The 24,956-nt window shown below is 46.6% G+C and overlaps 1 protein-coding gene across 4 annotated transcripts in view; it reads left to right on the plus strand.

The window, feature by feature from the left end:
* Positions 1–24,303, plus strand: part of CTBP1 (C-terminal binding protein 1) — a 58,782-nt gene extending 34,479 nt beyond the window's left edge. For 3 of the 4 annotated variants that reach the window (XM_053387782.1, XM_053387779.1, XM_053387781.1), the window contains 8 exons: positions 68–222; positions 6,552–6,696; positions 10,229–10,435; positions 12,252–12,466; positions 15,566–15,696; positions 18,985–19,112; positions 21,358–21,475; positions 23,205–24,303. In XM_053387782.1, coding sequence (XP_053243757.1) covers positions 68–222; positions 6,552–6,696; positions 10,229–10,435; positions 12,252–12,466; positions 15,566–15,696; positions 18,985–19,112; positions 21,358–21,475; positions 23,205–23,391 — 1,286 coding nt within the window. In that variant the 3' untranslated portion in view covers positions 23,392–24,303. The remainder of the gene's footprint in view (positions 1–67; positions 223–6,551; positions 6,697–10,228; positions 10,436–12,251; positions 12,467–15,565; positions 15,697–18,984; positions 19,113–21,357; positions 21,476–23,204) is intronic. The other variant, XM_053387780.1, reaches the window with a different exon arrangement.
* Positions 24,304–24,956: the final 653 nt, after the last annotated feature.

Below are 24,956 nucleotides of genomic sequence, written 5' to 3' on the forward strand. Positions count from 1 at the left end.
TACAGTATTTCACTTGGAGATGTTACTTAGCATGTGTATAAAACACCGTTTCCCCTTTTTGTTTCAGGCATTCGACCACCAATCATGAATGGGCCCATGCACCCGCGTCCCTTGGTAGCACTGCTGGATGGCCGGGACTGCACAGTGGAAATGCCAATCCTGAAGGACGTCGCCACTGTTGCGTTTTGCGATGCACAGTCCACGCAAGAAATTCATGAAAAGGTGCAGCTGAACATTTATTTAAATTACCCGTCTAGGAAGTATTGTGAACACCGTGTACCACTACCACTTCCCCCATATTCTGCGCGGCACCTGAAAGGATAATCTGAAATGGAAAGCTGTTTTACAGATAATGCACAGAGGAATATACAGCCCTGCACTATGTCCATCCTGGCAAATCTCAAACATGGTAAAAAACAACAACCTTAAGCAGGCTTCCTCAGCCTCGGCCCTCCAGATGTTTTTGACCTACAACTCCCATGATCCCTAGCTAGCAGGACCAGTGGTCAGGGATGCTGGGAATTGTAGTCTCAAAACATCTGGAGGGCCGAGGTTGAGGAAGCCTGACCTTAAGCTTAACTAATACAGTCGTACTTGACTTCCGAAATGTTCGGAAACCAAAGCGCGGCTTCTCTTCCTGCAGCCAATCGGACGTTCGGCTTCCAAAAATAGTTTGCAAACCGGAACAGTCACTTCCGGGTGTTTGGGAGACAAAACGTCCGAGTACCAAGGCATTCGGGACTGTAAATATTTAGGACTCTCGGATATCCTGGCTCTGGTGTCATGCTTTTTCAAACTGGGGAAGCCAGCCCTGGCTATGAGCTGCCAGTACCAGGCCAAATGCACCCCTCTGTACCAGTCCCTGGCCTTCTCAGTTACAGGGAACCAGGCAGAGGGCCTTCTTGGTAGTGGCACCCGCCCTGTGGAACGCCCTCCCACCAGATGTCAAAGAGAAGAACAACTTCTCTCCAGATTTTTAGAAGATATCTGAAGGCAGCCCTCTTTAGGGAAGCTTTTAACGTTTAACAGACTACTGTATTTTAATACTTTGTTGGAAGCTGCCCAGGGTGGCTGGGGAAACCCAGCCAGATGGGCGGGGTATAAATAATAAATTCTATTCTATTCTATTCTATTCTATTCTATTCTATTCTATTCTATTCTATTCTATTCTATTCTGTTCTGTTCTGTTCTGTTCTGTTCTATTCATTTCTCAACTCTCCTCAGGCCACAGCCACTCTCAGTACCCTCTTGTAGTGCGTTTGCTTGCCTGGAATGCATTCCTGAACTGTGATTAGGGCCTGTTAGTTGCCTGGATAAAAGGGACGCGGGTGGCGCTGTGGGTTAAACCACAGAGCCTAGGACTTGCCGATCAGAAGGTCGGCGGTTCGAATCCCCGCGACGGGGTGAGCTCCCGTTGCTCGGTCCCTCCTCCTGCCAACCTAGCAGTTTGAAAGCACAAAGTGCAAGTAGATAAATAGGTACCGCTCTGGCGGGAAGGTAAACGGTGTTTCCGTGCGCTGCTCTGGTTCGCCAGAAGCGGCTTAGTCATGCTGGCCACATGACCCGGAAGCTGTACACCAGCTTCCTCGGCCAATAAAACGAGATGAGTGTCGCAACCCCAGAGTCGGTCACGACTGGACCTAATGGTCAGGGGTCCCTTTACCTTTACCTTACTTGCCTGGATAGAGGATGGAAATGGGGTTTTGTGTTTATAAACCTATGACTTCTGTATGGCTGGAATATAGCCCACTCTACAAATATCAGTGCCGCATGGTGCTTCTGTGTCCCTTTTTTTGCCTTTGGCACTGCTCACCACTAGCCTGCAACTCCCAGAAGCTTGCCTTTGAGGAAGAAAGTTGCCCTCAGGCTGAAAATAAGTCCCATCCCGATTTATAGCAATGCTGGCCTTGCAGAGAGTTTCTTAGAGGCTATTGGGACAGTTTACATTTTTTAAACATATGAAATGTAAGAACGCTAAACATTTGCTTTTTTGAACAGCCCAACACATAAATGGCCAGTGTCTTTGCAGAATAAATGTGAACTAGTATTGAACTATAGATCCCAATCTATCTGTGAAGTCTCATTAAAAAAAAAAAAATTGGTTCCTTACCAAATAAATTAGTGTAATTTCTACAAACTGCTAATTGTTGACCTTTTCAGAGAAATGTCAGGTTTGTTTCCTCTAATAGATGGAAGATTTCACCAAAGATGTTGGCAGCATCTCACAGGATAACTTGCTTCAGATTGTAGCGCGTCAGAAACACTCAAATGTTCCCACTCCAATATGGGCGACTGACCTTTAAATCCAAGGTTACCATAAGTCAGACCTCATTTTTCCTGAAGATAAGCACATTCAGTTTTCTAATTCAGAGAAGGGAGAATGTTCAGCACTGCGCTATTTCTCCTACCTAGTTTTTTTATTTGGGCGGGCAGGGGTGTGTGTGCAGGTAATCAGGGCCTCTCAGACAAGATGCTGCATCAAAGTCGTAGAATTGTAGAGTTGGAAGCAATCCCGTCTAGACCAACCCCCTGCAATGCTGGGGTGTAGACAATAGACTCACTTTTAGCTCCACTAACACGGTTGCTGCTAAATACCCTTTCCTACATGCGACTCGTGGCCTACAGAGGTTGTTGTGGTTGTTTAGTCGTGTCCGACTCTTCGTGACCCCATGGACCAGAGCACGCCAGGCACTCCTGTCTTCCACTGCCTCCTGCAGTTTGGTCAAACTCATGCTGGTAGCTTCGCGAACACTGTCCCACCATCTTGTCCTCTGTCGTCCCCTTCTCCTTGTGCCCTCCGTCTTTCCCAACATCAGGGTCTTTTCCAGGGAGTCTTCTCTTCTCATGAGGTGGCCAAAGTATTGGAGTCTCAGCTTCAGGATCTGTCCTTCCAATGAACACTCAGGGCTGATTTGCTTCAGAATGGAGAGGTTTGATCTTTTTTCAGTCCATGGGATTCTCAAGAGTCTCCTCCAGCACCAGAATTCAAAAGCACCAATTCTTCGGCGGTCAGCCTTCTTTATGGTCCAGCTTTCAGAGGAGCTGGGTTCAAAAACATTAAAAAAGCCTTGGTCAGATTTCATTACAAATCTCTGGAATGGTGCAACCCATTGCTTTCAGGAAGTGGTAGACTTTGGGACAGCTGAGAGTGGCGGAATAGCAAAGGCCCTAGGTGGCAGACTGCCAATATTCGTATGGAGCTTCTGGGCGAGATCACCCATGGCTACAGTGTGTGATAGCTTTCATATGTTAATGACAATATATTATTACCCTAGGGGCACGGGTGGCGCTGTGGTCTAAACCACTGAGCCTCTTGGGCTTGCTGAACGGAAGGTTGGCGGTTCGAATCCCTGCAATGGAGTGAGCTCCCGTTGCTCTGTCCTAGCTCCTGCCAACCTAGCAGTTTGAAAGCACACCAGTGCAAGTAGATAAATAGGCACTGCTGTCGTGGGAAGGTAAACGGCGTTTCCGTGCGCTCTGGCTTACATCACGGTGTTCAATTGTGCCAGAAGTGGAAAGAAGCCACATGACCCAGAAAGCTGTCTGTGGACCAACGCCGGCTCCCTCGGCCTGAAAGCGAGATGAACCCTATAGTCACCTTTGACTGGACTTAACCATCCAGGGGTCCTTTACCTTTGCCTGTTACCCTGGTACCAGTGAATGCTGCCTATTGTTATTGGACAATAACAGCTTATCTCCCCCCCCCCCGTGTGTTTGTGTGTGTTTAGAAAATCGATATTGTATGATTGTCACCAACACAGGACATAGCAGTGACTTCCCTGGTAAACATGAGATTGGGCGAAGGCAATCAGCAGCAACTCTCTAATTTTGTGCAATGCTTTGCCTTCACAGAAGACACACCCCGCAGTGGCCTTTTTGTGACCGGTGCCCTTGGCACTATTCACACTTTTTAATTCTTTATCATTCAAAGCAATAAACACGGTGCATAAAATGTTAAACATTTCGTATTTTTTATTTTTATTATCCACATTTTAATTAAACGTTTGTCACAAGTTCAGTAGGGAAGGGAAGAGAGGCATTCTATAATTTATCAAAATGTGAGGACTGACACCCCCCCCAAATGCACTGCCCTTAATATGGTACATTATTTTCATGTGTTTTGTACGCCATCTCAAGAGCTTTTAGTGAGCCATCTGGGAGCTTAGGGCTAAAATGTGAAGAAATGAGGCCTGTGCAGAAGATACGATTGATTTGTAAAGTGCTCCTTTAAAGCACGTCCTGCTGGGCAGGAGTCCGTGGGGGGAAAGAGTTTATATTTTGGGGGAGCTCCCATGCTATGCTTTCCTTTGCTTTTCTGAAACAAGCTGTAGGCTTTCTTCAGCCTCTTGGGTGCAGGTAAAGTTGGCAGCCAAAAGAAGAGGCAAAGGAGAACTTATGCTGAAGAATGGAGAGCAGCCATATGGGTGCATTAAGCCTAGCAGCTGATCCTATTCATCTCTTCTGTCTCTCTGCACAGTGGCTGCAGCAACATTGTGATGGGAACAAGGTGGAATTGTTGTTTAGTTGTTTAGTCGTGTCCGACTCTTCGTGACCCCCTGGACCAGAGCATGCCAGGCACTCCTGTCTTCCACTGCCTCCCGCAGTTTGGTCAAACTGATGCTGGTAGCTTCGAGAACACTGTCCCACCATCTCATCCTCTGTCGTCCCCTTCTCCTTGTGCCCTCCATCTTTCCCAGCATCAGGGTCTTTTCCAGTGAGTCTTCTCTTCTCCTGAGGTGGCCAAAGTATTGGAGCCTCAGCTTCAGGATCTGTCCTTCCAGTGAGCACTCAGGGCTGATTTCCTTCAGAATGGAGAGGTTTGATCTTCTTGCAGTCCATGGGACTCTCAAGAGTCTCCTCCAGCACCATAATTCAAAAGCATCAATTCTTCGGCGATCAGCCTTCTTTATGGTCCAGCTCTCACTTCCATACATCACTACTGGGAAAACCATAGCTTTTACTATACGGACCTTTGTTGGCAAGGTTATGTCTCTGTTTTTTAAGATGCTGTCTAGGTTTGACATTGCTTTTCTCCCAAGGAGCAGGCGTCTTTTAATTTCGTGACTGCTGTCACCATCAGCAGTGATCATGGAGCCCAAGAAAGTAAAATCTCTCACTGCCTCCATTTCTTCGCCTTCTACTTGCCAGGAGGTGATGGGACCAGTGGCCATGATCTTCATTTTTTTGATGTTGAGCTTCAGACCATATTTTGCGCTCTCCTCTTTCACCCTCATTAAAAGGTTATTTAATTCCTCCTCACTTTCTGCCATCAAGGTTGTGTCATCTGCATTCCACAAGCTGGAATGGGAGATGGCAAAACCCCAATTGGTACCAGTTGTGCCATTGGATGTGCTTATGGCAATTTTGATCCTTATAGAGGTGTGGGTTTTTTTGTTACTCTTTTCGAGAAATAAGGAAACTATTGACAGCAAGAGAAGCTCTTGCCAGGCGACCACTTATTGGAGAGCTGATGGGAAATTCTTCGTGACCTTAGATGCCTCTTGTATAAATTGACACCAGATGATGTTTTGGAACATAAAATCTTGGCTGGCTTTGGAGCTCTTTGCACAATGCCTATCTCTAGAGTTAGTTTACTTCGAAGGATTGGTGGGATAGGTAGGGATGGAAACTGCCTTTCGGTAGTTTTATTTGTGTTACGCTTTTTAGTAAAAGTTAAAGGATCAGAAAGGAAGAACCGTTCTCCACAATGCTAATAGCTCCACAAGAAAACACTTCCATTGCTTTGCTCTATTTTTCTATTTTGCTTTATTTCCCCAAAGGCTTTTTTCTTGCCTTAAACAACTAGGGTACACTCAAGTTCAGTGAAACGTGATAAATGTCTTGAGATTTGCCATGATGCTAAAAACAAAACCTGCACCTCAGACTGTTGGTGGGCACCGGGTCCAGAGTAGTCAGATTACCAAGTACGTATCATCTTAATCCATGGTATTTTGCCAGGTTAAAGGTAAAGGTAAAGGGGCCCCTGACCATTAGGTCCAGTCATGACCGACTCTGGGGTTGCGGTGCTCCTCTCGTTTTATTGGCCGAGGGAGCCGGCGTACAGCTTCCGGGTCATGTGGCCAGCATGACTAAGCCGCTTCTGGCGAACCAGAGCAGCGCACAGAAACGCCGTTTACCTTCCCACCCGAGCGGTAACTATTTATCTACTTGCACTTTGACATGCTTTCGAACTGCTAGGTTGGCAGGAGCAGGGACTGAGCAACAGGAGCTCACCCCGTCGCGGGGATTCGAACCGCCGACCTTCTGATCAGCAAGTCCTAGGCTCTGTGGTTTAACCCACAGCGCCACCCGCGTCCCTCTCACCTCCCAGGGGGAACTAGCAAAATATAGTAGCATTTTTGAACAGGTCTCTCAAGTGAACAGTAAGTCTCAGGCAATCATTTTGCTACCCATTCTGCTGCAACCGCACCTTGAAATTCTCCCTTGAGAGATGACCAGACTATTGGAGGCGATGGCGTATACCCCAGGAATTGGAATTCTGGAGGGCGTGTTGAGAACGTAACTGAATTGTGTTTGCCTTTGTTTTTCAGGTACTAAATGAAGCAGTGGGAGCCCTGATGTACCACACCATCACTTTAACCCGTGAAGACCTGGAGAAGTTTAAAGCACTTCGAATAATCGTTAGAATTGGAAGTGGTTTTGATAACATTGATATTAAATCTGCTGGCGATTTAGGTATGTTGTTAATTCACGTCTGTGAAATTTTATGTAGAAACCCAAGGGGGTTGGTGTTCAAACTTTGCTGACGTGTTTGAAGCTTGCACTTAAGTGTGGTACTCTGTATTTGAAATTAATTGAATAACTCAAGTAAGGGTACTCCAGTTGGTGCTCACAAAAATTAAATAAATAAAAATAATTTTTTATTTATATCCTGCCCTCCCCAGCCGAAGCCGGGCTCAGGGCAGCTAACAACACTAAAATAATACAACATTCTAAAATCATTTCATTATAAAATCAGTTCAAATCAAGCCACTGGCAACCATTGGGCCAGAGCTCTGCGAAGATTGCTGAGGGAGGGAGTCAGGCTGTGCCCTGGCCAAAGGCCTGGTGGAACAGCTCTGTCTTGCAGGCCCTGCGGAAAGATGTCAAGTCCCGCAGGGCCCTAGTCTCTTGTGACAGAGCGTTCCACCAGATCGGAACCACAGGCCAAAAAAGCCCTGGCTCTGGTTGAGGCCAGCCTAACCTCTCTGTGGCCTGCGACCTTCAGGATGTTTTTGTTTGAAGACCGTAAGTTCCTCTGTGGGGCATACCAGGAGAGGCGGTCCCGTAGGTACGAGGGTCCTAGGCCGTATAGGGCTTTAAAGGTTAAAACCAGCACCTTAAACCTGATCCTGTACTCGACCGGGAGCCAGTGCAGTTGATATAGCACCGGATGAATGTGATCTCGCAGCGAAGACCCCGTAAGGAGTCATGTTGCGGCATTTTGCACCCGCTGGAGTTTCTGGGTCAGTCTCAAGGGCAGCCCCACGTAGAGCGAGTTACAATAATCCAGTCTGGAGGTGACCGTCACGTGGATCACAGTGGCTAGGTCAGGGCGAGAGAGATAAGGAGCCAACTGCTTAGCTTGGCGGAGATGGAAAAATGCCGCCTTTGTCATAGCTGCAATCTGCGCCTCCATGGAAAGGGAGGTGTCGAAGATTACACCCAAACTCTTAACGGACGGTGCTGGCACTAATTGCGCCCCCACAAGAGATGGGAGTTGCCCCCCCAATCCCATATCGTCCCGACCCAGCCAAAGGACCTTTGACCCAACGTAAAGGTAAAGGGACCCCTGACCATTAGGTCCAGTCGTGACCGACTCGGGGGTTGCACTCTCATCTCGCTCTGTAGGCCGAGGGAGCTGGCGTTTGTCCGCAGACAGCTTCTGGGTCATGTGGCCAGCATGACTAAGCTGTTTCTGGCGAACCAGAGCAGCACACGGAAATGCTGTTGACCTTCCCGCCGGAGCGGTACCTATTTATCTACTTGCACTTTGAGGTGCTTTCGAACTGCTAGGTTGGCAGGAGCAGGGACCGAGCAACGGGAGCTCACCCCGTCGCGGGGATTCGAACCGCCGACCTTCTAATCGGCAAGTCCTAGGCTCTGTGGTTTAACCCACAGCACCACCCGCTAATGGAAGAGGAGGGGAGGGGGATTTTTGCCAGTTTGCCCTTCCCCCCTATCCATGGCACCTTCCTTCCTGTTGGAGGATCCCCCTACTCTGGAGCAAGTCTTCAGCATTTGATGTGAGCTGGAGGCTACAGGAGGAAAGGGGGAAATGGCCGTCCTTTCTTCTGTTAATGGAGCCATGCACTGGATCAAAAGCACTTGTGTGAACACAAGGGGGTTCCACTATTTGTGTTTAGGCGTTTGTTGCTTTGCACCAACTTAGGCTGCCCCCTCCCAGCGCACTCTTGCTCCTTACATCCACCAAAATCTCTGGCTGTGGACATTGACTCAAAAACTTAGGAAACGTTTTGCTGTGGTAACGTTGCTGTGAAGTGTAGCCTAGCTTCATTGCATATTTGTGTCATCTCTGTTGCAGACAGCAAAGGTATAGGTGGCTAACTGCTGGGCTGCACTACCCATTAACCCTGACCATGAGTCATGGGCTGGTAAGAGTTGGGAGTGTGGAGGTGGCTCAGCCGGTAGAGCATTTTTTCATCTCCACCAAGCTAAGCAGTTGGCTCATTACTTCTCTCTCCCTGACCTAGCCACTGTGATCCACGCGACGGTCACCTCCAGACTGGATTATTGTAACTCGCTCTACGTGGGGCTGCCCTTGAGACTGACCCAGAAACTCCAGCGGGTGCAAAATGCCGCAGCGAGACTCCTTACGGGGTCCTTGCTGCGGGATCACATTCACCCGGTGCTATACCAGCTGCACTGGCTCCCGGTGGAGTACAGGAGCAGGTTTAAGGTGCTGGTTTTAACCTTTAAAGCCCTATACGGCCTAGGACCCTCGTACCTACGGGACCACCTCTCCCGGTATGTCCCATGGAGGAACTTACGGTCTGCAAATAAAAACATCCTGAAGGTCCCAGGCCACAGAGAGGTTAGGCTGGCCTCAACCAGAGCCAGGGCTTTTTCGGCTGTGGCTCCGATCTGGTGGAACACTCTGTCACAAGAGACTAGGGCCCTGCAGGACTTGACATCTTTCCGCAGGGCCTGCAAGACAGAGCTGTTCCACCAGGCCTTTGGCCAGGGCACAGCCTGACTCCCTCCTTTGGCAATCTTCACAGAACTCTAGCCCAATGGTTGCCATTAATTTGATTTGAATTAATTTTATAATGAAAGGATTTTAGAATGTATTATTTTGTTGTTGTTAGCTGCCCTGAGCCCGGCTTCGGCTGGGGAGGGCGGGATATAAATAAAAAATTATTATTATTATTATTATCATCATCATCATCCCAGGGCTGTAGGTTTGAGCCCCACATTGGGCAAAAGGTTCTTGCACTCCGGGGGATTGAACTAAATGCTCCTTGTGGTCCCTTCCAAACTCTGTGATCTTGAGCAGTGTTGGCTCTGGGTTTTGAAGGGCTCTTGGGCAAGGCACCCTCCATGCTACCTCCCACCCACCTCCATGACTCCCAGCTCCTCACCGCCCCACTTTATGGAGGGTTCTTGAGCCCTCAGCAGATGCCTGAGCATGCTGACCATTGGTGCCAGCCCTGGTCTGGAGGACCACAGGTTAGCTACACCTGAATCACAACCTTGGAGCATCCAAGAAACTAAATTCTGGCAAATGAGCCTTGGTCCCATCCCTGGAGCAACTGCTTACATCCGGCTCCACTCTCCCCTGCCCTACCCAAAGCAAGAGTTTATTCCACAACCCCTCTATTTCTCTTGCACTTTTCTGATGCATGACTTGTTTTAGATGGTTGAAGCAGCAGGTGGTGGCTGTCCATTTTTTAATCGTTGGAAAGGTGCATAGTCCTTGCTTTAGGTCAGCCATAGGCAAACTCGGCCCTCCAGCTGTTTTGGGACTACAACTCCCATCATCCCTAGCTAACTGGACCAGTGGTCAGGGATGATGGGAATTGTAGTCCCAAAACAGCTGGAGGGCTGAGTTTGCCTATGCCTGATTTAGGTGCTTAATAGTATATGTCTTTCCAACAGCTCTGAGGGCTCGTTGAATTCATAAAGATGCTAAAGGGGGCGGGGGATTCTGTGGCATTCTGGAGCCACCCCAGGATTCAACACATTGTGTGTTTTATTATTATTTAAGGGATTGCAGTGTGCAATGTTCCAGCTGCATCCGTGGAAGAGACAGCAGACTCTACAATGTGCCACATCTTGAACCTGTACAGACGAACCACCTGGCTTCATCAGGCCTTGCGAGAAGGCACGAGGGTGCAGAGCGTGGAGCAGATCCGGGAGGTTGCTTCTGGGGCTGCAAGAATCCGAGGGGAGACCCTGGGCATTATTGGGTTAGGTATGCCAAACCTATTGTCTTGCTCTCTGCTCTTTGTGGATAAAGTCTGTTTGTTATTTAAATTCATCCACTGTTGTGGCTTAAGGCTAATTGGGACCCTAACAAACTGCTAGGGATGATGGTATCCTATTTAGAATCGCTGCCCTGGGTTAGCTAGTGCCCTAAGATGCTCCAAACCTATTGTCTGCGTTACCAAGACCAGGTATCTACCCCTCTACAGTGGTACCTCGGTTTAAGAATAGTCCTGTTTACGAACAATTCGGTTTACGAACTTCGCAAAACCAGAAGTAGTGTCCCGGTTTGCGAACTTTACCTTGGTCTACAAACGGAAGTCGAACGGTGGAAGGGCACCGGTGGCGGGAGGCCTCATTAGGGAAAGCATGCCTCGGTTTAAGAATGGATTCGGTTTAAGAATGGACTTCAGGAACGGATTAAGTTCGTAAACTGAGGTACCACTGTATTTTGCTCAGTAAGGTAAAGGGACCCCTGACCATTAGGTCCAGTCGCGGACGACTCTGGGGTTGCGGCGCTCATCTCGCTTTACTGGCCAAGGGAGCCGGCGTACAGCTTCCAGGTCATGTGGCCAGCATGACTAAGCCACTTCTGGAGAAATCACAGCAGCGCACAGAAGCGCCATTTACCTTCCCGCCAGAGCGGTACCTATTTATCTACTTGCACTTTGACGTGCTTTCGAACTGCTAGGTTGGCAGGAGCAGGGACCGAGCAACGGGAGCTCACCCCGTCGCAGGGATTCAAACCGCCGACCTTCTGATTGGCAAGTCCTAGGCTCTGTGGTTTAACCCACAGCGCCACCCGCATCCCATTTTGCTCAGTAGTTCATTTCTAAAATGTATTCCAGAACCGCCCTGTCACTCTCTAGCAGAAATAAGTTTGTTGAACCATAGTGGGCAAGAGTCTACACAAAGTCTGGGGAGGGGTGGAAGAGTAACAGTGATGTTTTCCTAATGGAACTGGAAATTTCTCTTCTCCATTCCCTGCCCCTATGTTTCATTAGAACTCTTTAAGTTGGACCACTGTGTACGTACTCTGCGACCTCATTCTGACGTAACACTAAACTATGGCTTAGCATAATATGAATGGCTCTCTGCTTTGTGAGCTCCCTTCTCTTCTTCTGCTGCAACCATGAGGAGGAGTAGATGGGAAGGTTTTGCTTCCACTTCCAACTAATTATGTCCACGTGTTATCCTTGGACCCAGATAAACTGGATTTTCTTAACTATGGTTAGGGAAAGAAGCAAATGTCAAACCTTGGTTTACGATTCTGCTAAACCAGTGTTCTTCATCCTTGGGTCACCAGATGTTTTTGGACAATATCCTCAGCCAGCTTAGCCGCAGGTGGGACCCACAATCGAAGAACACTGTCCTAAACCATATTTAAGATTCAGCTTTGGGGATAATGATAATAAACCATGGTTAATTGAAAGCAGAAGCAAAACCTTTTCCTTATAAGACTCACTTTTTCCCTCCTAAAAAGTAAGGGGAAATGTGTGTGCGTCTTATGGAGCGAATGCAGGCTGCGCAGCTATCCCAGAAGCCAGAACAGCAAGAGGGATTGCTGCTTTCACTGTGCAGCGATCCCTCTTGCTGTTCTGGCTTCTGAAATTCAGAATATTTTTTTTCTTGTTTTCCTCCTCCAAAAACTAGGTGCGTCTTGTGGTCTGGTGAGTCTTATAGAGTGAAAAATACGGTAGTTTAACATTGCATCCAAGTCCCATCTGCATGAATGGGTGGGTTGCTTTCTACCTGCCTCAACAATATTTGTTGTAAGACAAAAAAAAATCTCCCCCTCCCCGCAGGACGAGTTGGCCAAGCGGTTGCACTACGTGCAAAAGCCTTTGGCTTCAATGTCATTTTCTACGACCCGTACCTCTCAGATGGCATGGAACGTGCCCTTGGACTTCAGCGGGTGACGACTTTGCAGGATTTGTTGTTTCACAGCGACTGCGTCACCCTCCACTGCAGCCTAAACGAACACAACCATCACCTTATTAACGACTTCACCATTAAACAGGTACGTTTCGGATAACGTCACAGTGACGATAAGAGTTAACATTTACATAGCAATTTTTGTGTGTTCTAAGAACTTCAGAAACATCGCCTTAGAGATACTTACTTACTTACTTACTTGCAGATATATTGCAGATATATTGTGACAGTGTATATTGAGAGGCGAGTGGTTCTGCCAGGCAACCAGGTATCAATTTTGTCTGCCGTCTATCCTATTAATAGGTTCTACTTGGTGAAGAAATGTCACATCCTACCACTGCAGTTTAATCACGTGGATCTTTGTTTACTCGTGAACCGAAAAGTTGTCTTCCGATAAAATTTCTGCACATCTCAATTCGTAGATTAAGTGGCTACTGCCCCCTTGTGTTCAGTGCTAATACTCACAAGCATTCGCATCCCAATTTATTTGTCAGGCTATTGGCAGAGGAGAGTACTTGAAATAATTTCGGACTTTTAACTGAAACGTTTGCAGATCACCCATGGCATTTACAGCCGTAACTTAGTTTTTATTGAACTTACATTATCAGAAGTGTATGCTTGCCAATCAAAACAACCATTTCTTAGTTCTGCAGGTGGAAAACTGCCTACAGAATAATGGCAGTCTTGCAATTAGTTGCATCCTAGATGGCACAACCTTGATGGCAGAAAGTGAGGAGGAATTAAAGAACCATTTAATGAGGGTGAAAGAGGAGAGCACAAAATATGGTCTGAAGCTCAACATCAAAAAAATGAAGATCATGGCCACTGGTCCTATCACCTCCTGGCAAATAGAAGGGGAAGTAATGGAGGCAGTGAGAGATTTTACTTTCATGGGTTCCATGATCACTGCAGATGGTGACAGCAGTCACGAAATTAAAAGACGCCTGCTTCTTGGGAGAAAAGCAGTGACAAACCTAGACAGCATCTTAAAAAGCAGAGACATCACCTTGCCAACAAAGGTCCGTATAGTTAAAGCCATGATTTTCCCAGTAGTGATGTATGGAAGTGAGAGCTGGACCATAAAGAAGGCTGATCGCCGAAGAATTGATGCTTTTGAATTATGGTGCTGGAGGAGACTCTTGAGAGTCCCATGGACTGCAAGAAGATCAAACCTCTCCATTCTGAAGGAAATCAGCCCTGAGTGCTCACTGGAAGGACAGATCCTGAAGCTGAGGCTCCAATACTTTGGCCACCTCAGGAGAAGAGAAGACTCCCTGGAAAAGACCCTGATGTTGGGAAAGATGGAGGGCACAAGGAGAAGGGGACGACAAAGGATGAGATGGTTGGACAGTGTTCTCAAAGCTACCAGCATGAGTTTGACTAAACTGCGGGAGGCAGTGGAAGACAGGAGTGCCTGGCGTGCTCTGGTCCATGGGGTCACGAAGAGTCGGACACGACTAAACGACTAAACAACAATTGTTGCATTATGCAGCCACTTCTCTGAGGTTCGGTGATCAGACCATCCACCTGATGTATTGGCACCTAGTTCATGGAAGGTTGTGCTGCAATAATTCCAAGAATCTCTTTTTCATCTGTGAACCTGCATGAGAACATGAGAATTCAATCCATTTCTGGGTGCCCCCCCCCCCCCCGCTTTAAGAGGTCTGGCGACTGGGCAGAAGGGCTTTTCAGCTGTGGTGAACAGAATATGGAATAGCCACTGGCTGCCTCATGGCCTCTATTTAGGCAGGTTGCAAAACCACCTTGATCTCAGCAGGCATTTTCAGGGCACATTAGTTTTTCCACTGATTTTTAGAGTTGTGCTTTGGTTCCCAGGGAACGGGGTATTAACGTTTAGAAAAGCTGCTCTGAGATGTCTTGAGCCCGTGGCACAGAGCAGGATGTCAGATAAAGAAATATAAAGGCATTAGTTAACCTGTTGCTATCTTGCTGCTCCTGCAATCAAATGAGGTACTTCAAATTGTTGTTTTATTCTTTTTTATATTAATTACAGTGTCAATTCTGTGCTGCAGAAATGTTGGTATAAATGAATGCTCTGATCTTTAAGGTGCCATAAACCTTTTCTTTTCTTTATTGCAACCAGCAGAGTTTGCTGTGCAGCTAATTCTATGGATTCTCTTTTGAGGCAGTTCATGATTTGTCTTTTATCTAGTCATACGCTTCACATAAACTGATTTCTACAGTTTTCTGGGTTTCAAGTTAATTGGGTTTCAGCAAGCAAGAAATCTCAACTTTATGGGCTGGCCATTTGTTGAATTACATTAACATAGTTTATGGATATGTTTGCTTGCAAGTTTCTGAAAGCCGTGAAACTTGATGAAACAGGAAATCGACATAAGCGTATTACTGAAAGCTAAAATTGTCTGTGTCAGTTTTATAATTTATTAAATATTTCCGCTTTCCTAAAGGATCTTGGACTGCCAAGGTGTTCTGATAAGTTATTAATATGTCACTTATTTTTATGTCGACAGCTGTGCTGTTCTACTTGGTACAACTTTAAGTGTTTCCATTGATATGTTAAGGCAAGTAGAAAATTACATTGTTGCCTCAGTAAGCAAACACATTTTGTTTGCTAATGGGTGCTTGTTTTCACATGTCTCGTTTTTAGTAATTTCTATTCACTTTACCTTAAAAAAAAATTTTTTGCAGTAAATCAGTTCAGTTTCTTGTGAAAGGTAGAAGAAACAGCCTGTGCACTTTCTCCAAAGCCACGGCAGTTCCTTTCAGCGACTCAGAGTCTTAAATTTCACAAATTGTCATCTAACTTCAGTGCAGTACAACAGGGCACACATTTTAAAGTCTTGTTAACTAGACGGAAAGTATTTTTAAACCATATTTTTAAGGTTTGCTTTCAGTATTGCCTTAGGCTACATTATAGCATTTAAACGCAGACTGAACATCTGTCAAATGCAAAAGTTAATCTGTTTGATGCTCCCCCCCGCCCAGGCCTTGTTCAGTTTAACCGTGATAAAGATGCAGTTTTGCTTGGCTATTTTCACCTTTTAAGCTTGGTTTATAAGAAGATTTTTGTAGCATTTTTCCAGTGTGTAGTAAGGCAAGTGGTCCACTTTTGCGTGTAGGCTGTTCCAATGACGGCTGGTTCCTCTACTAACATCAACTTTATTTCGCGTGTTTTTAATCTGGGCATTTTAACTTCCCACAGATGCGACAGGGAGCCTTCCTTGTGAACATGGCTCGAGGAGGGCTAGTAGATGAAAAAGCACTTGCACAGGCCCTGAAGGAAGGAAGGATACGAGGGGCAGCCTTGGACGTACACGAGTCAGAACCATTCAGGTGATTCTGTTTCCTGTTTAGTGCCTGTTCTATTGCTAAACAAAAATAAAAAGGTAAAGGGACCCCTGACCATTAGGTCCAGTCGTGGCCAACTCTGGGGTTGCGGCGCTCATCTCGCTTTATTGGCCGAGGGAGCCGGCGTACAGATTCTGGGTCATGTGGCCAGCATGACTAAGCCGCTTCTGGCCAAACAGAGCAGTGCACTGCACTGAAACGCCGTTTACCTTCCCGCCGGAGTGGTACCTATTTATCTACTTGCACTTGATGTGCTTTCAAACTGCTAGGTTGGCAGGAGCAGGGACCGAGCAACAGGAGCTCACCCTGTCGCGGGGATTTGAACCACTGACCTTCTGATCGGCAAGTCCTAGGCTCTATGGTTTAACCCACAGCGCCACCTTCCAAATGAAGATTCTCTGGTCCTTCCTAGAGTGTTCCAAGTGTCTCCTATACTTGCATCTCTGGATTATTATCCGAATATGCAGTGACCCAGAATATGTTGTTTCCCGCTATTTATTAAAAAGAAAATATCAATTATGTGCCCCTGGTGGCCAGCCTTTGCTCGCCTTCGCACCACTGGCCTGGGTAGCAACAGGTTCAACTCGCCATTGCTTCTGATTAGTAGGAAATTAATGGTTCTACACAATCTTCCAAGGATAAAAGGCGTATTTCGTAGCAAAAATATGTTCCCGCCTTACTGCTTGGCCTCTCCTCCATCTATATTCTCTGCCCTGCACGGCTCTGAGAGACTGGTAGTGTTTTTGGACGATGCGTGAGCACTTAACAGGTCCACACAAAAGTTTAGACAACACCTTGATAGCTTCCATGGATTCAGATGCTGTTTGATCCCTTTCCACTATCAAGTTTTGGCCAGGGAAGCCCACCCACCCAGTATACAGCTCAATCATACCGTATTTTTCGCTCTATAGGACACACTTTTCCCCCTCCAAAAATGAAGGGGAAATGTGTGTGCGTCCTATGGAGTGAATGCAGGGAGGAGGCAGGCAGGAAAAGCCCCCAAAAGCCGCACACAAGCTTTGCGCGGCTCTTGCGGGTTTTTCCTCAGGAGGGACAAGGGACTGACGCGGCCAGTCAGTCCCTTCTCCCTCCTCGTAGAAAAGCCCACAGGAGCCGTGCACTCCTTAAAGGGTGTGTGACACCTGTGGGCTTTTGCGGGAGGTGGGGGTATTGCCATAGCCGCGCGCACCCTCTCCCAGCTGGAGAGGTGACGCGCGGCTATGGCAGCAGCCTCTTTAGCCGCATGCCACCTCTCCAACCGGGAGAGGGTGCGCGGGGCTAAAGAAGCCATAGCCCTGGGCTTCCCCGGCAGCCCCGAGAAGCTCGCAGAGCAACGGGAAGGCTGCGTGCCTTTCCGCTGCTCCCCTACCTGCTCTTTGGGGCTGGTGGTGGGCTTCCCCCCACCAGCCCCAAAGAGCAGGTCGAAAGGAACCTGAAGCCTGGAGAGCGAGAGGGGTGGGTGCTCACCGACCCCTCTCGCTCTCCAGGCTTCCAAGGTAGCCACCTGAAGGCGGCTGAACGCACCTTGAACAGCACCTTGTTTTAGAGGGGGGAAAAGGAAAATTCTCCTCCTCTCTGCGCAGCGCCTCCTGCTGCTTCGCTGAAGGGACGCTGGGCAGAGGGGGGGAGAATTTTTTTTCTTGTTCTCCCCCCTCTAAAACAAGGTGCGTCCTATGGTCGGGTGCATACTATAGAGCGAAAAATACGGTACTTTCAAGATCTGTTTGAGGTGCCGAGATAGTGACCTGGTTGAGACTTGATATGAAGGCAGGGAGAAACTGTTCAAATGAACCATGTTCCTCTCATATTACCACAGAACCAGCAACTCCAGAACTACCGTATTTTTCGCTCTATAACACACACCCGACCATAACACGCACGTAGTTTTTAAAGGAGGAAAACAAGAAAAAAAAAATTCTAAACGAAACATGGATGTATGGTTTTTGTGGTTCATGCTGTGGCCACAGACATGTGATCTGACAGTGAGTTTGGAGTAGCCCAATGCAAAAATCCTGAGGATCTTGTACGCAGCTCCTCTCCTCTCTCGCTTTGCTCCTTTAAAGAAGCAGGCTCTCTGTCCCTCTCTCCTCCACACTCAGCGGCTCTTCTCCCGCTTTGCTGTTTCGAAGCGAGCCACGGAGGAGGGAAAGAAGGGGAACCATGGATCCTCTGCTCACGACTGTGGCAGATCCCCCCCCCGCCACCCGTAGGCATTCGCTCCATAACACGCACAGACATTTCCCCTTACTTTCTAGGAGGAAAAAAGTGAGTGTTATGGTGCAAAAAATATGGTAACTCTCCCAAAAGTTTACCATAAATACTTCTCTTTCTATCTAGGCAAATGGCTGCCTTACTGTTTTATTACATATATCTTCCTCCAGCGAACTCTATGGAAACATCTACTCTGGGCTTTCAAACCCCGTCTCAATACTGTTTCCTCAAATGCACACGTTGTTGTTCCCAATATCCTCAGCACTGGCTGTGCTGTTGAGAAATGGAAGTCGTCAGTGTTTGCAGTTCATTTCTGGCTGTGTATACTTATTCTTAATGGGACGTGGGTGGCGCTGTGGGTTAAACCACAGAGCTAGGACTTGCCGATCAGAAGGTCGGCGGTTTGAATCCGCACGACGGGGTGAGCTCCCGTTGCTCCGTCCCAGCTCCTGCCAACCTAGCAGTTCGAAAGCACGTCAAAGTGCAAGTAGATAAATAGGTACCGCTCTGGCGGGAAGGTACCGTATTTTTTGCTCTATAAGACTCACTTTTTCCCTCCTAAAAAGTAAGGGGAAATGTGTGTGCGTCTTATGGAGTGAATGCAGGCTGCACAGCTATCCCAGAAGCCAGAACAGCAAGAGGGATTGCTGCTTTCACTGCGCAGCGATCCCTCTTGCTGTTCTGGCTTCTGAGATTCAGAATATTTTTTTTCTTGTTTTCCTCCTCCAAAAACTAGGTGCATCTTGTGGTCTGGTGCGTCTTATAGAGTGAAAAATACGGTAAACGGCGTTTCCGTGCGCTGCTCTGGTTCGCCAGAAGCGGCTTAGTCATGCTGGCCACATGACCCGGAAGCTGTCTGTGGACAAACGCCGGCTCCCTCGGCCTATAGAGCGAGATGAGCGCCACAACCCCAGAGTTGGTCATGACTGGACCTAATGGTATACCTTTTTATATTTATTCTTAGTAAACACACAAAAGCCTCTGTTCAGGAAGATGATGATGATGATTAATTACAGTATAAGATGTACAGTATATGATACCTTTCTTTACTTTTTCTCTCAGCTTTAGTCAGGGTCCCCTGAAGGATGCGCCAAATCTGATCTGTACTCCCCACGCTGCGTGGTACAGTGAGCAGGCCTCAATAGAGATGCGGGAAGAAGCAGCCCGAGAGATCCGGAAAGCTATCACAGGTGCCAGCCATGTTCCCCTCAGTGTTCTTTTACGGACTGTTTTACTGACTGTTCCTTTGGCTTAACAGAGCATGCCGTTCTTCTGTATGTAGAACATCAGTAGTACAGTGGTACCTCGGGTTAAGTACTTAATTCATTCCGGAGGTCTGTACTTAACCTGAAACTGTTCTTAACCTGAAGCACCACTTTAGCTAATGGGGCCTCCTGCTGCTGCTGCACTGCCGGAGCACGATTTCTGTTCTCATCCTGAAGCAAAGTTCTTAATCTGAAGCACTATTTCTGGGTTAGCGGAGTCTGTAACCTGAAGCGTACGTGTTCTTTTACCGACTCTTCCTTAACGAGCATGCCGTTCTTCTGTATCTGGAACATCAGTAGCACAAAGGACACCAAACCGGCTTGGAATAACGTTTGCTAAGTGTGGCACTACTAACTTTGCAAACGTTGACTTAAAAATTTTTTTTAAAAAAATTCAAAATTATAACAAGACATATTATCCAAAAACATATCATCCTTGTGTTCCCCTCATTTTTCCTCCCTCCCCCCTCCCACACAACACCCCCCACCCCACCCCCCGACTTCCCTCAGTTCCAGTCTTTGGTTTCTCTAAGAATGCTCTTTTCTGCATGTTACGCAGTTGTATAGATCCTCAAACTATTTATTATCAACAAAAAGTTTGTGAATGTTTATTCAAAGCCAGCCAAGGAGTCCAGTTCGCTTTGTTGCGTCTTCAGATACTTTGTAAAGGGTTCAAATTCATCCTTAAAGTCACAGTTATCCTTGTCCCATAGCTTATATGTCAGTTTTGCCAGTTCTGCATAGTCCATCGTTTTTTCTTGCCATGATTCTTTAGTTGGGGTTTCTTCAGTCTTCCATCCTTGTGCTACCAGAACTCTCGCGGCCGTTGTCGCATACATGAAGATGTTTTTCAACTTTTTTGGCAGGTCTTTCCTTACAATCCCCAACAAAAATGCCTCGGGTTTTTTAACAAATGTTAAATGGAACATTTTATTCAATTCGTTGTATATCATCTCCCAAAATTTTTTAATTACCTTACAATCCCACCACTTACGATAAAATGTCCCCTCCTTTTCCTTACACTTCCAACATATATTTGAAATAGTTTTGTACATTTCCCCTAACTGCACTGGTGTTGTGTACCATCTGTACATCATCTTCATGTAATTCTCCTTCAATAGGGAACAATCTGTAAATTTTAAGTCAGTTTCCCATAATTTAACCCAATCTTCCATCATACCAAACGTTGACTTTTAAGCACGACTCTGAATGTGAACTGAACACCACTGCGGTTACAAAGCTGGTGGAGCCTCACCAAAGTCAGGTTGTGTGGGGTCGTTTTGTTGCGGCAGGTGGTGTGGACCAGGTGCACACCTGACCCTAGGTGTATTACAGTGGTACCTCTAGTTACAAACGTTCCGAAAGTCCGTTCTTAACCTGAAACTGTTCTTAACTAGAGGCGCGCTTTCGCTAATGGGGCCTCTTGCTGCCGCTGTACCGCCGGCACGCGATTTCCGTTCTCATCGTGGGGCAAAGTTCTCAACTCAAGGTAACTCTTCCAGGTCAGCGGCGTTTGTAACCTGAGGCATTTGTAACTCAAGGTACCACTTCATAGCGATTAATATCAAACGAAGGAGAGAACTTGCCAAATAATAATAATAATAATAATAATAATTTTTATTTATACCCTGCCCTCCCCAGCCAAGGCCGGGCTCAGGGCGACTAACAAGCAATAATAAAAACAAGTTGAATGAATATAATTTAAAAACAAGATTAAAATACAACATTAAAATATTGAAACATTAAAATATTAAAATGCAGCTTCATCACAGGAGGAGAAAGCGAAAAAGAAAAGAGGGGGAGGGAATCAAATTGGCTCCAAGCCAAAGACCAGGCGGAACAACTCGGTCTTACAGGCCCTGCGGAAAGAAATCAGATCCTGCAGGTCTCTGGTCTCATGAGGCAGAGCGTTCCACCAGGCCGGGGCCAGAGTTGAAAAGGCCCTGGCTCTGGTTGAGGCCAATCTAACTTCCTTAGGGCCCGGGACCACTAGGGTGTTGCTATTTATGGACCTTGAGGCTCTCCGTGGGGCATGCCGGGTGAACTGATAACAGCCAATGAAAAACGGCCATTAACGTGTCACGCACATTCGCGTGCCTTTTATTTTTAACCTGACGTTATTTGCACATGCGGAGTTTACTTATGCAGCAATATTTAACTGTCTGGCTAGGTCGCATTCCAGACAACCTGAGGAACTGTGTCAACAAAGAACATTTGACTGCAGCTACACATTGGGCCAGCATGGACCCAGGAGTTGTTCACCCAGAGCTCAATGGCGCTGCATACAGGTAAGAAATTTCTCTCGCAGCCAGTTTAATGGTGTTTTGTCTGCTCTAGACAGTATCCACTATGTATATCTGTCGACATTCTGAGGGTGAGGTGTCCTTGTGAGGCGTCAACTCGGGGAGAAGAGATTCAAAAGGTTTTAACATTTTGAGTCAAATGCCACTCCCATCAAATGCTATTGCTATAACTTCCAAATCTCTTGTGGACGTGTGGGGGTGGGGTGCGGCAGCTGATACTCCACAATAACCAGATTTTTGGGAGGGAAGCTTTAGTGCAGGGGTCAGCAAACTTTTTCAGCAGGGGGCCGGTCAACTGTCCCTCAGACCTTGTGGGGGGCCGGACTATATTTTGGAAAAGGAAAAAATATGAACGAATTCCTATGCCCCACAAATAACCCAGAGATGCATTTTAAATAAAAGGACACATTCTACTCATGTAAAAACACGCTGATTCCCGGACTGTCTGCGGGTCGGATTGAGAAGGCGATTGGGCCGCATCCAGCCCACAGGCCTTAGTTTGCCTACTCATGCTCTAGTGACTGATCTCCCATGTAGTTGCTGCTAAATTGGGGGGGGGCAGCTCCATAACCTTCCCCCGCCCCTGAGAGGTAGCAACATCATCTGCAAGAGTGTCAGAATAGTTAACAGCCCTCCTTTCGTAAGTGAGCAATTAAATGCGGCATTAAGCTACTTTTCCTCTTTTTAATGGGATTTCTACTTCTGGCGGTTAGGGACGCGGGTGGCGCTGTGGGTTAAACCACAGAGCCTAGGACTTGCTGATCGAAAGGTCGGCGGTTCGAATCCCCGCGGCGGGGTGCGCTCCCGTCGTTCGGTCCCAGCTCCTGCCCACCTAGCAGTTCGAAAGCACCCCTAAGTGCAAGTAGATAAATAGGTACCACTTTATAGCGGGAAGGTAAACGGCGTTTCTGTGTGCGGCGCTGGTGCTGGCTCGCCAGCTGCAGCTTCGTCACGCTGGCTACGTGACCCGGAAGTGTCTTCGGACGGCGCCGGCTCCCGGCCTCTTGAGCGAGATGAGCGCGCAACCCTAGAGTCGGTCACGACTGGCCCTGACGGGCAGGGGTACCTTTACCTTTTTACTTCTGGCTACCTATTTACACGGTAGCACTCCTTTGCAAGATTTCATTTCTGATTAAAAGCTTAAAAGTTGCCAGTTGGGGATCTTTTGTTCATGTTCATGCATTCAGTGAATCTGACTTCCAGGTCGATAGATATGCCTCAGACAACAGTTGTCATGTGCTACAAGTTAAAGGTAACAGGACCCCTGACCATTAGGTCCAGTCGTGACCGACTCTGGGGTTGCGGCACTCATCTCGCTTGATTGTCCGCAGACAGTTTTTCCGGGTCATGTGGTCAGCATGACTAAGCCAATTCTGGTGAAACAAAGCAGCGCACGTAAACGCCGTTTACCTTCCCGCCGGAGCGGTACCTATTTATCTACTTGCACTTTGACGTGCTTTCGAACTGCTAGGTTGGCAGGAACAGAGACCGAGCAATGGGAGCTCACCTCGTCGCGGGGATTCGAACCGCTGACCTTCTGATCAGCAAGCTCTAGGCTCTGTGGTTTAACCCACAGCGCCACCCGCATCCCTGTGCTACAAGTTACTCTTCCTTAAATTTTGTAGGAAATCTTCACACACACACACAATAAAATAAAATAAAAAGTCACATTGGGTCTCAACAGATCTCTGACGCGTGTTCTTCTTTCTCTCAGCAGGTATCCTCCCGGGGTTGTCAGCGTGGCTCCACCTGGCCTACCTACCGCCGTAGAAGGAATAGTCCCCAACGCCATGTCCTTATCGCATGGGCTTCCTCCTGTCGCCCACCCTCCCCACGCTCCTTCTCCGGGCCAGACAGTCAAACCGGAAGCTGATAGAGACCACCCTAGCGACCAGTTGTAGCCTAAGAAAACATCATTCCCAGCCCGGGCAACTTTGGAAAGCGTGCGGAAAACCGATTGGACTTTGAATAGATGCAAAATAATGAACATACAGAGGAGGCCATATTATGTTTTAGAAAGTGGTCCAAAATGCAGTATAACGAGAAATGGTGGGAGATGAAAGATTTGAAAACTTTATTCCTCCATATAAAAATGTAGTTTGTCCCTGTTCAGTGACCTGACTCACTGTTTCTGTGTCCTATGGGTTCTTTGTTAAGCCAGAGAAGTTAGTAGTTTAATTATATCATGAATGTACTTGTCTGTGTACAGTTTTTAGAACATTAACAAGGGTTTGTTTGCTTAGTTGTCAACAAGAAAAAAAATATATATAAGGGAGGCATTCGACAAACCATTTTTGAGATTTGGGATCCTTTGTTTTTTATATGTTTAAAAATGCCTAAAAGCGAAGCAGTTGGTGAACTTCTCAGGACAACGATTTTTCCCATTTTTCTTTCTATGCCACGCAGTGCATTGTTTTTTCTACCTTCTTGTCTTATTTTTTTAGAATAATTTAATAAAGTAAAAACAGTTTCTCCTAATTTCGGCACAAATTCCCCTTATTTCAGAATGAAGACATTTCGAAGAGATTTTGAGGTGCAAAATAAAAGTTTTTTTTATAAACGAGCATTATGCTTTTTGTCACCGGTTAATATATATTATTCGTGGGATGCAGAGAGAGAGAGAGAGAGAGAGATTGAGAGAGGCACTAGACTACTGAAAAGTAGCTGCATTTCATTGCCTACATGGATTCCTTCCTGGTAATGTGGTAGGCTAGCAATATTTTGGGTTAAAATCATGTTTGTGACTGTGTCCATTTGTATGAATTATTATTTTCAAGAAATAAAAATTCCAAACAAATACCATGTGCACCATATATATGTATATATACATATTTATTTCTGGGTGATTCTTCATCTTTTATGAGGATTAAGGGATACTTCACGCCTAGGTTTATTTTGCTCTGAATGTTGTAATGCTTTCTCGGAAGAACAACATCATTAAATGCAGTTCTTTTAAATACAGTATTTTACAGCAAGGATAGGGATATGTTTCGCCTTCAGATCGGACTCCCCGGCCTTTGTAGCCATTGTCAGTGGTTAAGGAAAACGGAAGCTGAAAACTAACAGCAAATGGAAAACGACAACTTCTGCCATCCCTGTTTTTACTGACTGGAAAGCTGGAAATGATGTATTGGAAAAGAAGAGCTTTTGTTTCATTTTTCCAACTATGCGAATCGGTTTTCTTACATCTTGGGACATAAAGTTTTGGTTTTGAAAGAGCATCAACTAGCCACAGAACAGCCAGCTTTTTAAATATATATTTCTCATTGCAAACCAATATAACAGTGGCACAAACATTTCATGTGCATATTAAAAAAACTAGCTTGACTAAGAATAAACGGATTAAATATGGAACACAATCCTACTGGAAATGTTTCCATATTTCATACACTCTTCCCCGCCGTCCTTCCTTCACCTCAGCCAGCCACTGAAACAAATTATGGTGAAATAAAAACCTGGTGAAAGG

The sequence above is a fragment of the Podarcis raffonei genome, chromosome 5, assembly GCF_027172205.1.
Source record: "Podarcis raffonei isolate rPodRaf1 chromosome 5, rPodRaf1.pri, whole genome shotgun sequence".
NCBI classification, from domain to species: Eukaryota; Metazoa; Chordata; class Lepidosauria; order Squamata; family Lacertidae; genus Podarcis; species Podarcis raffonei.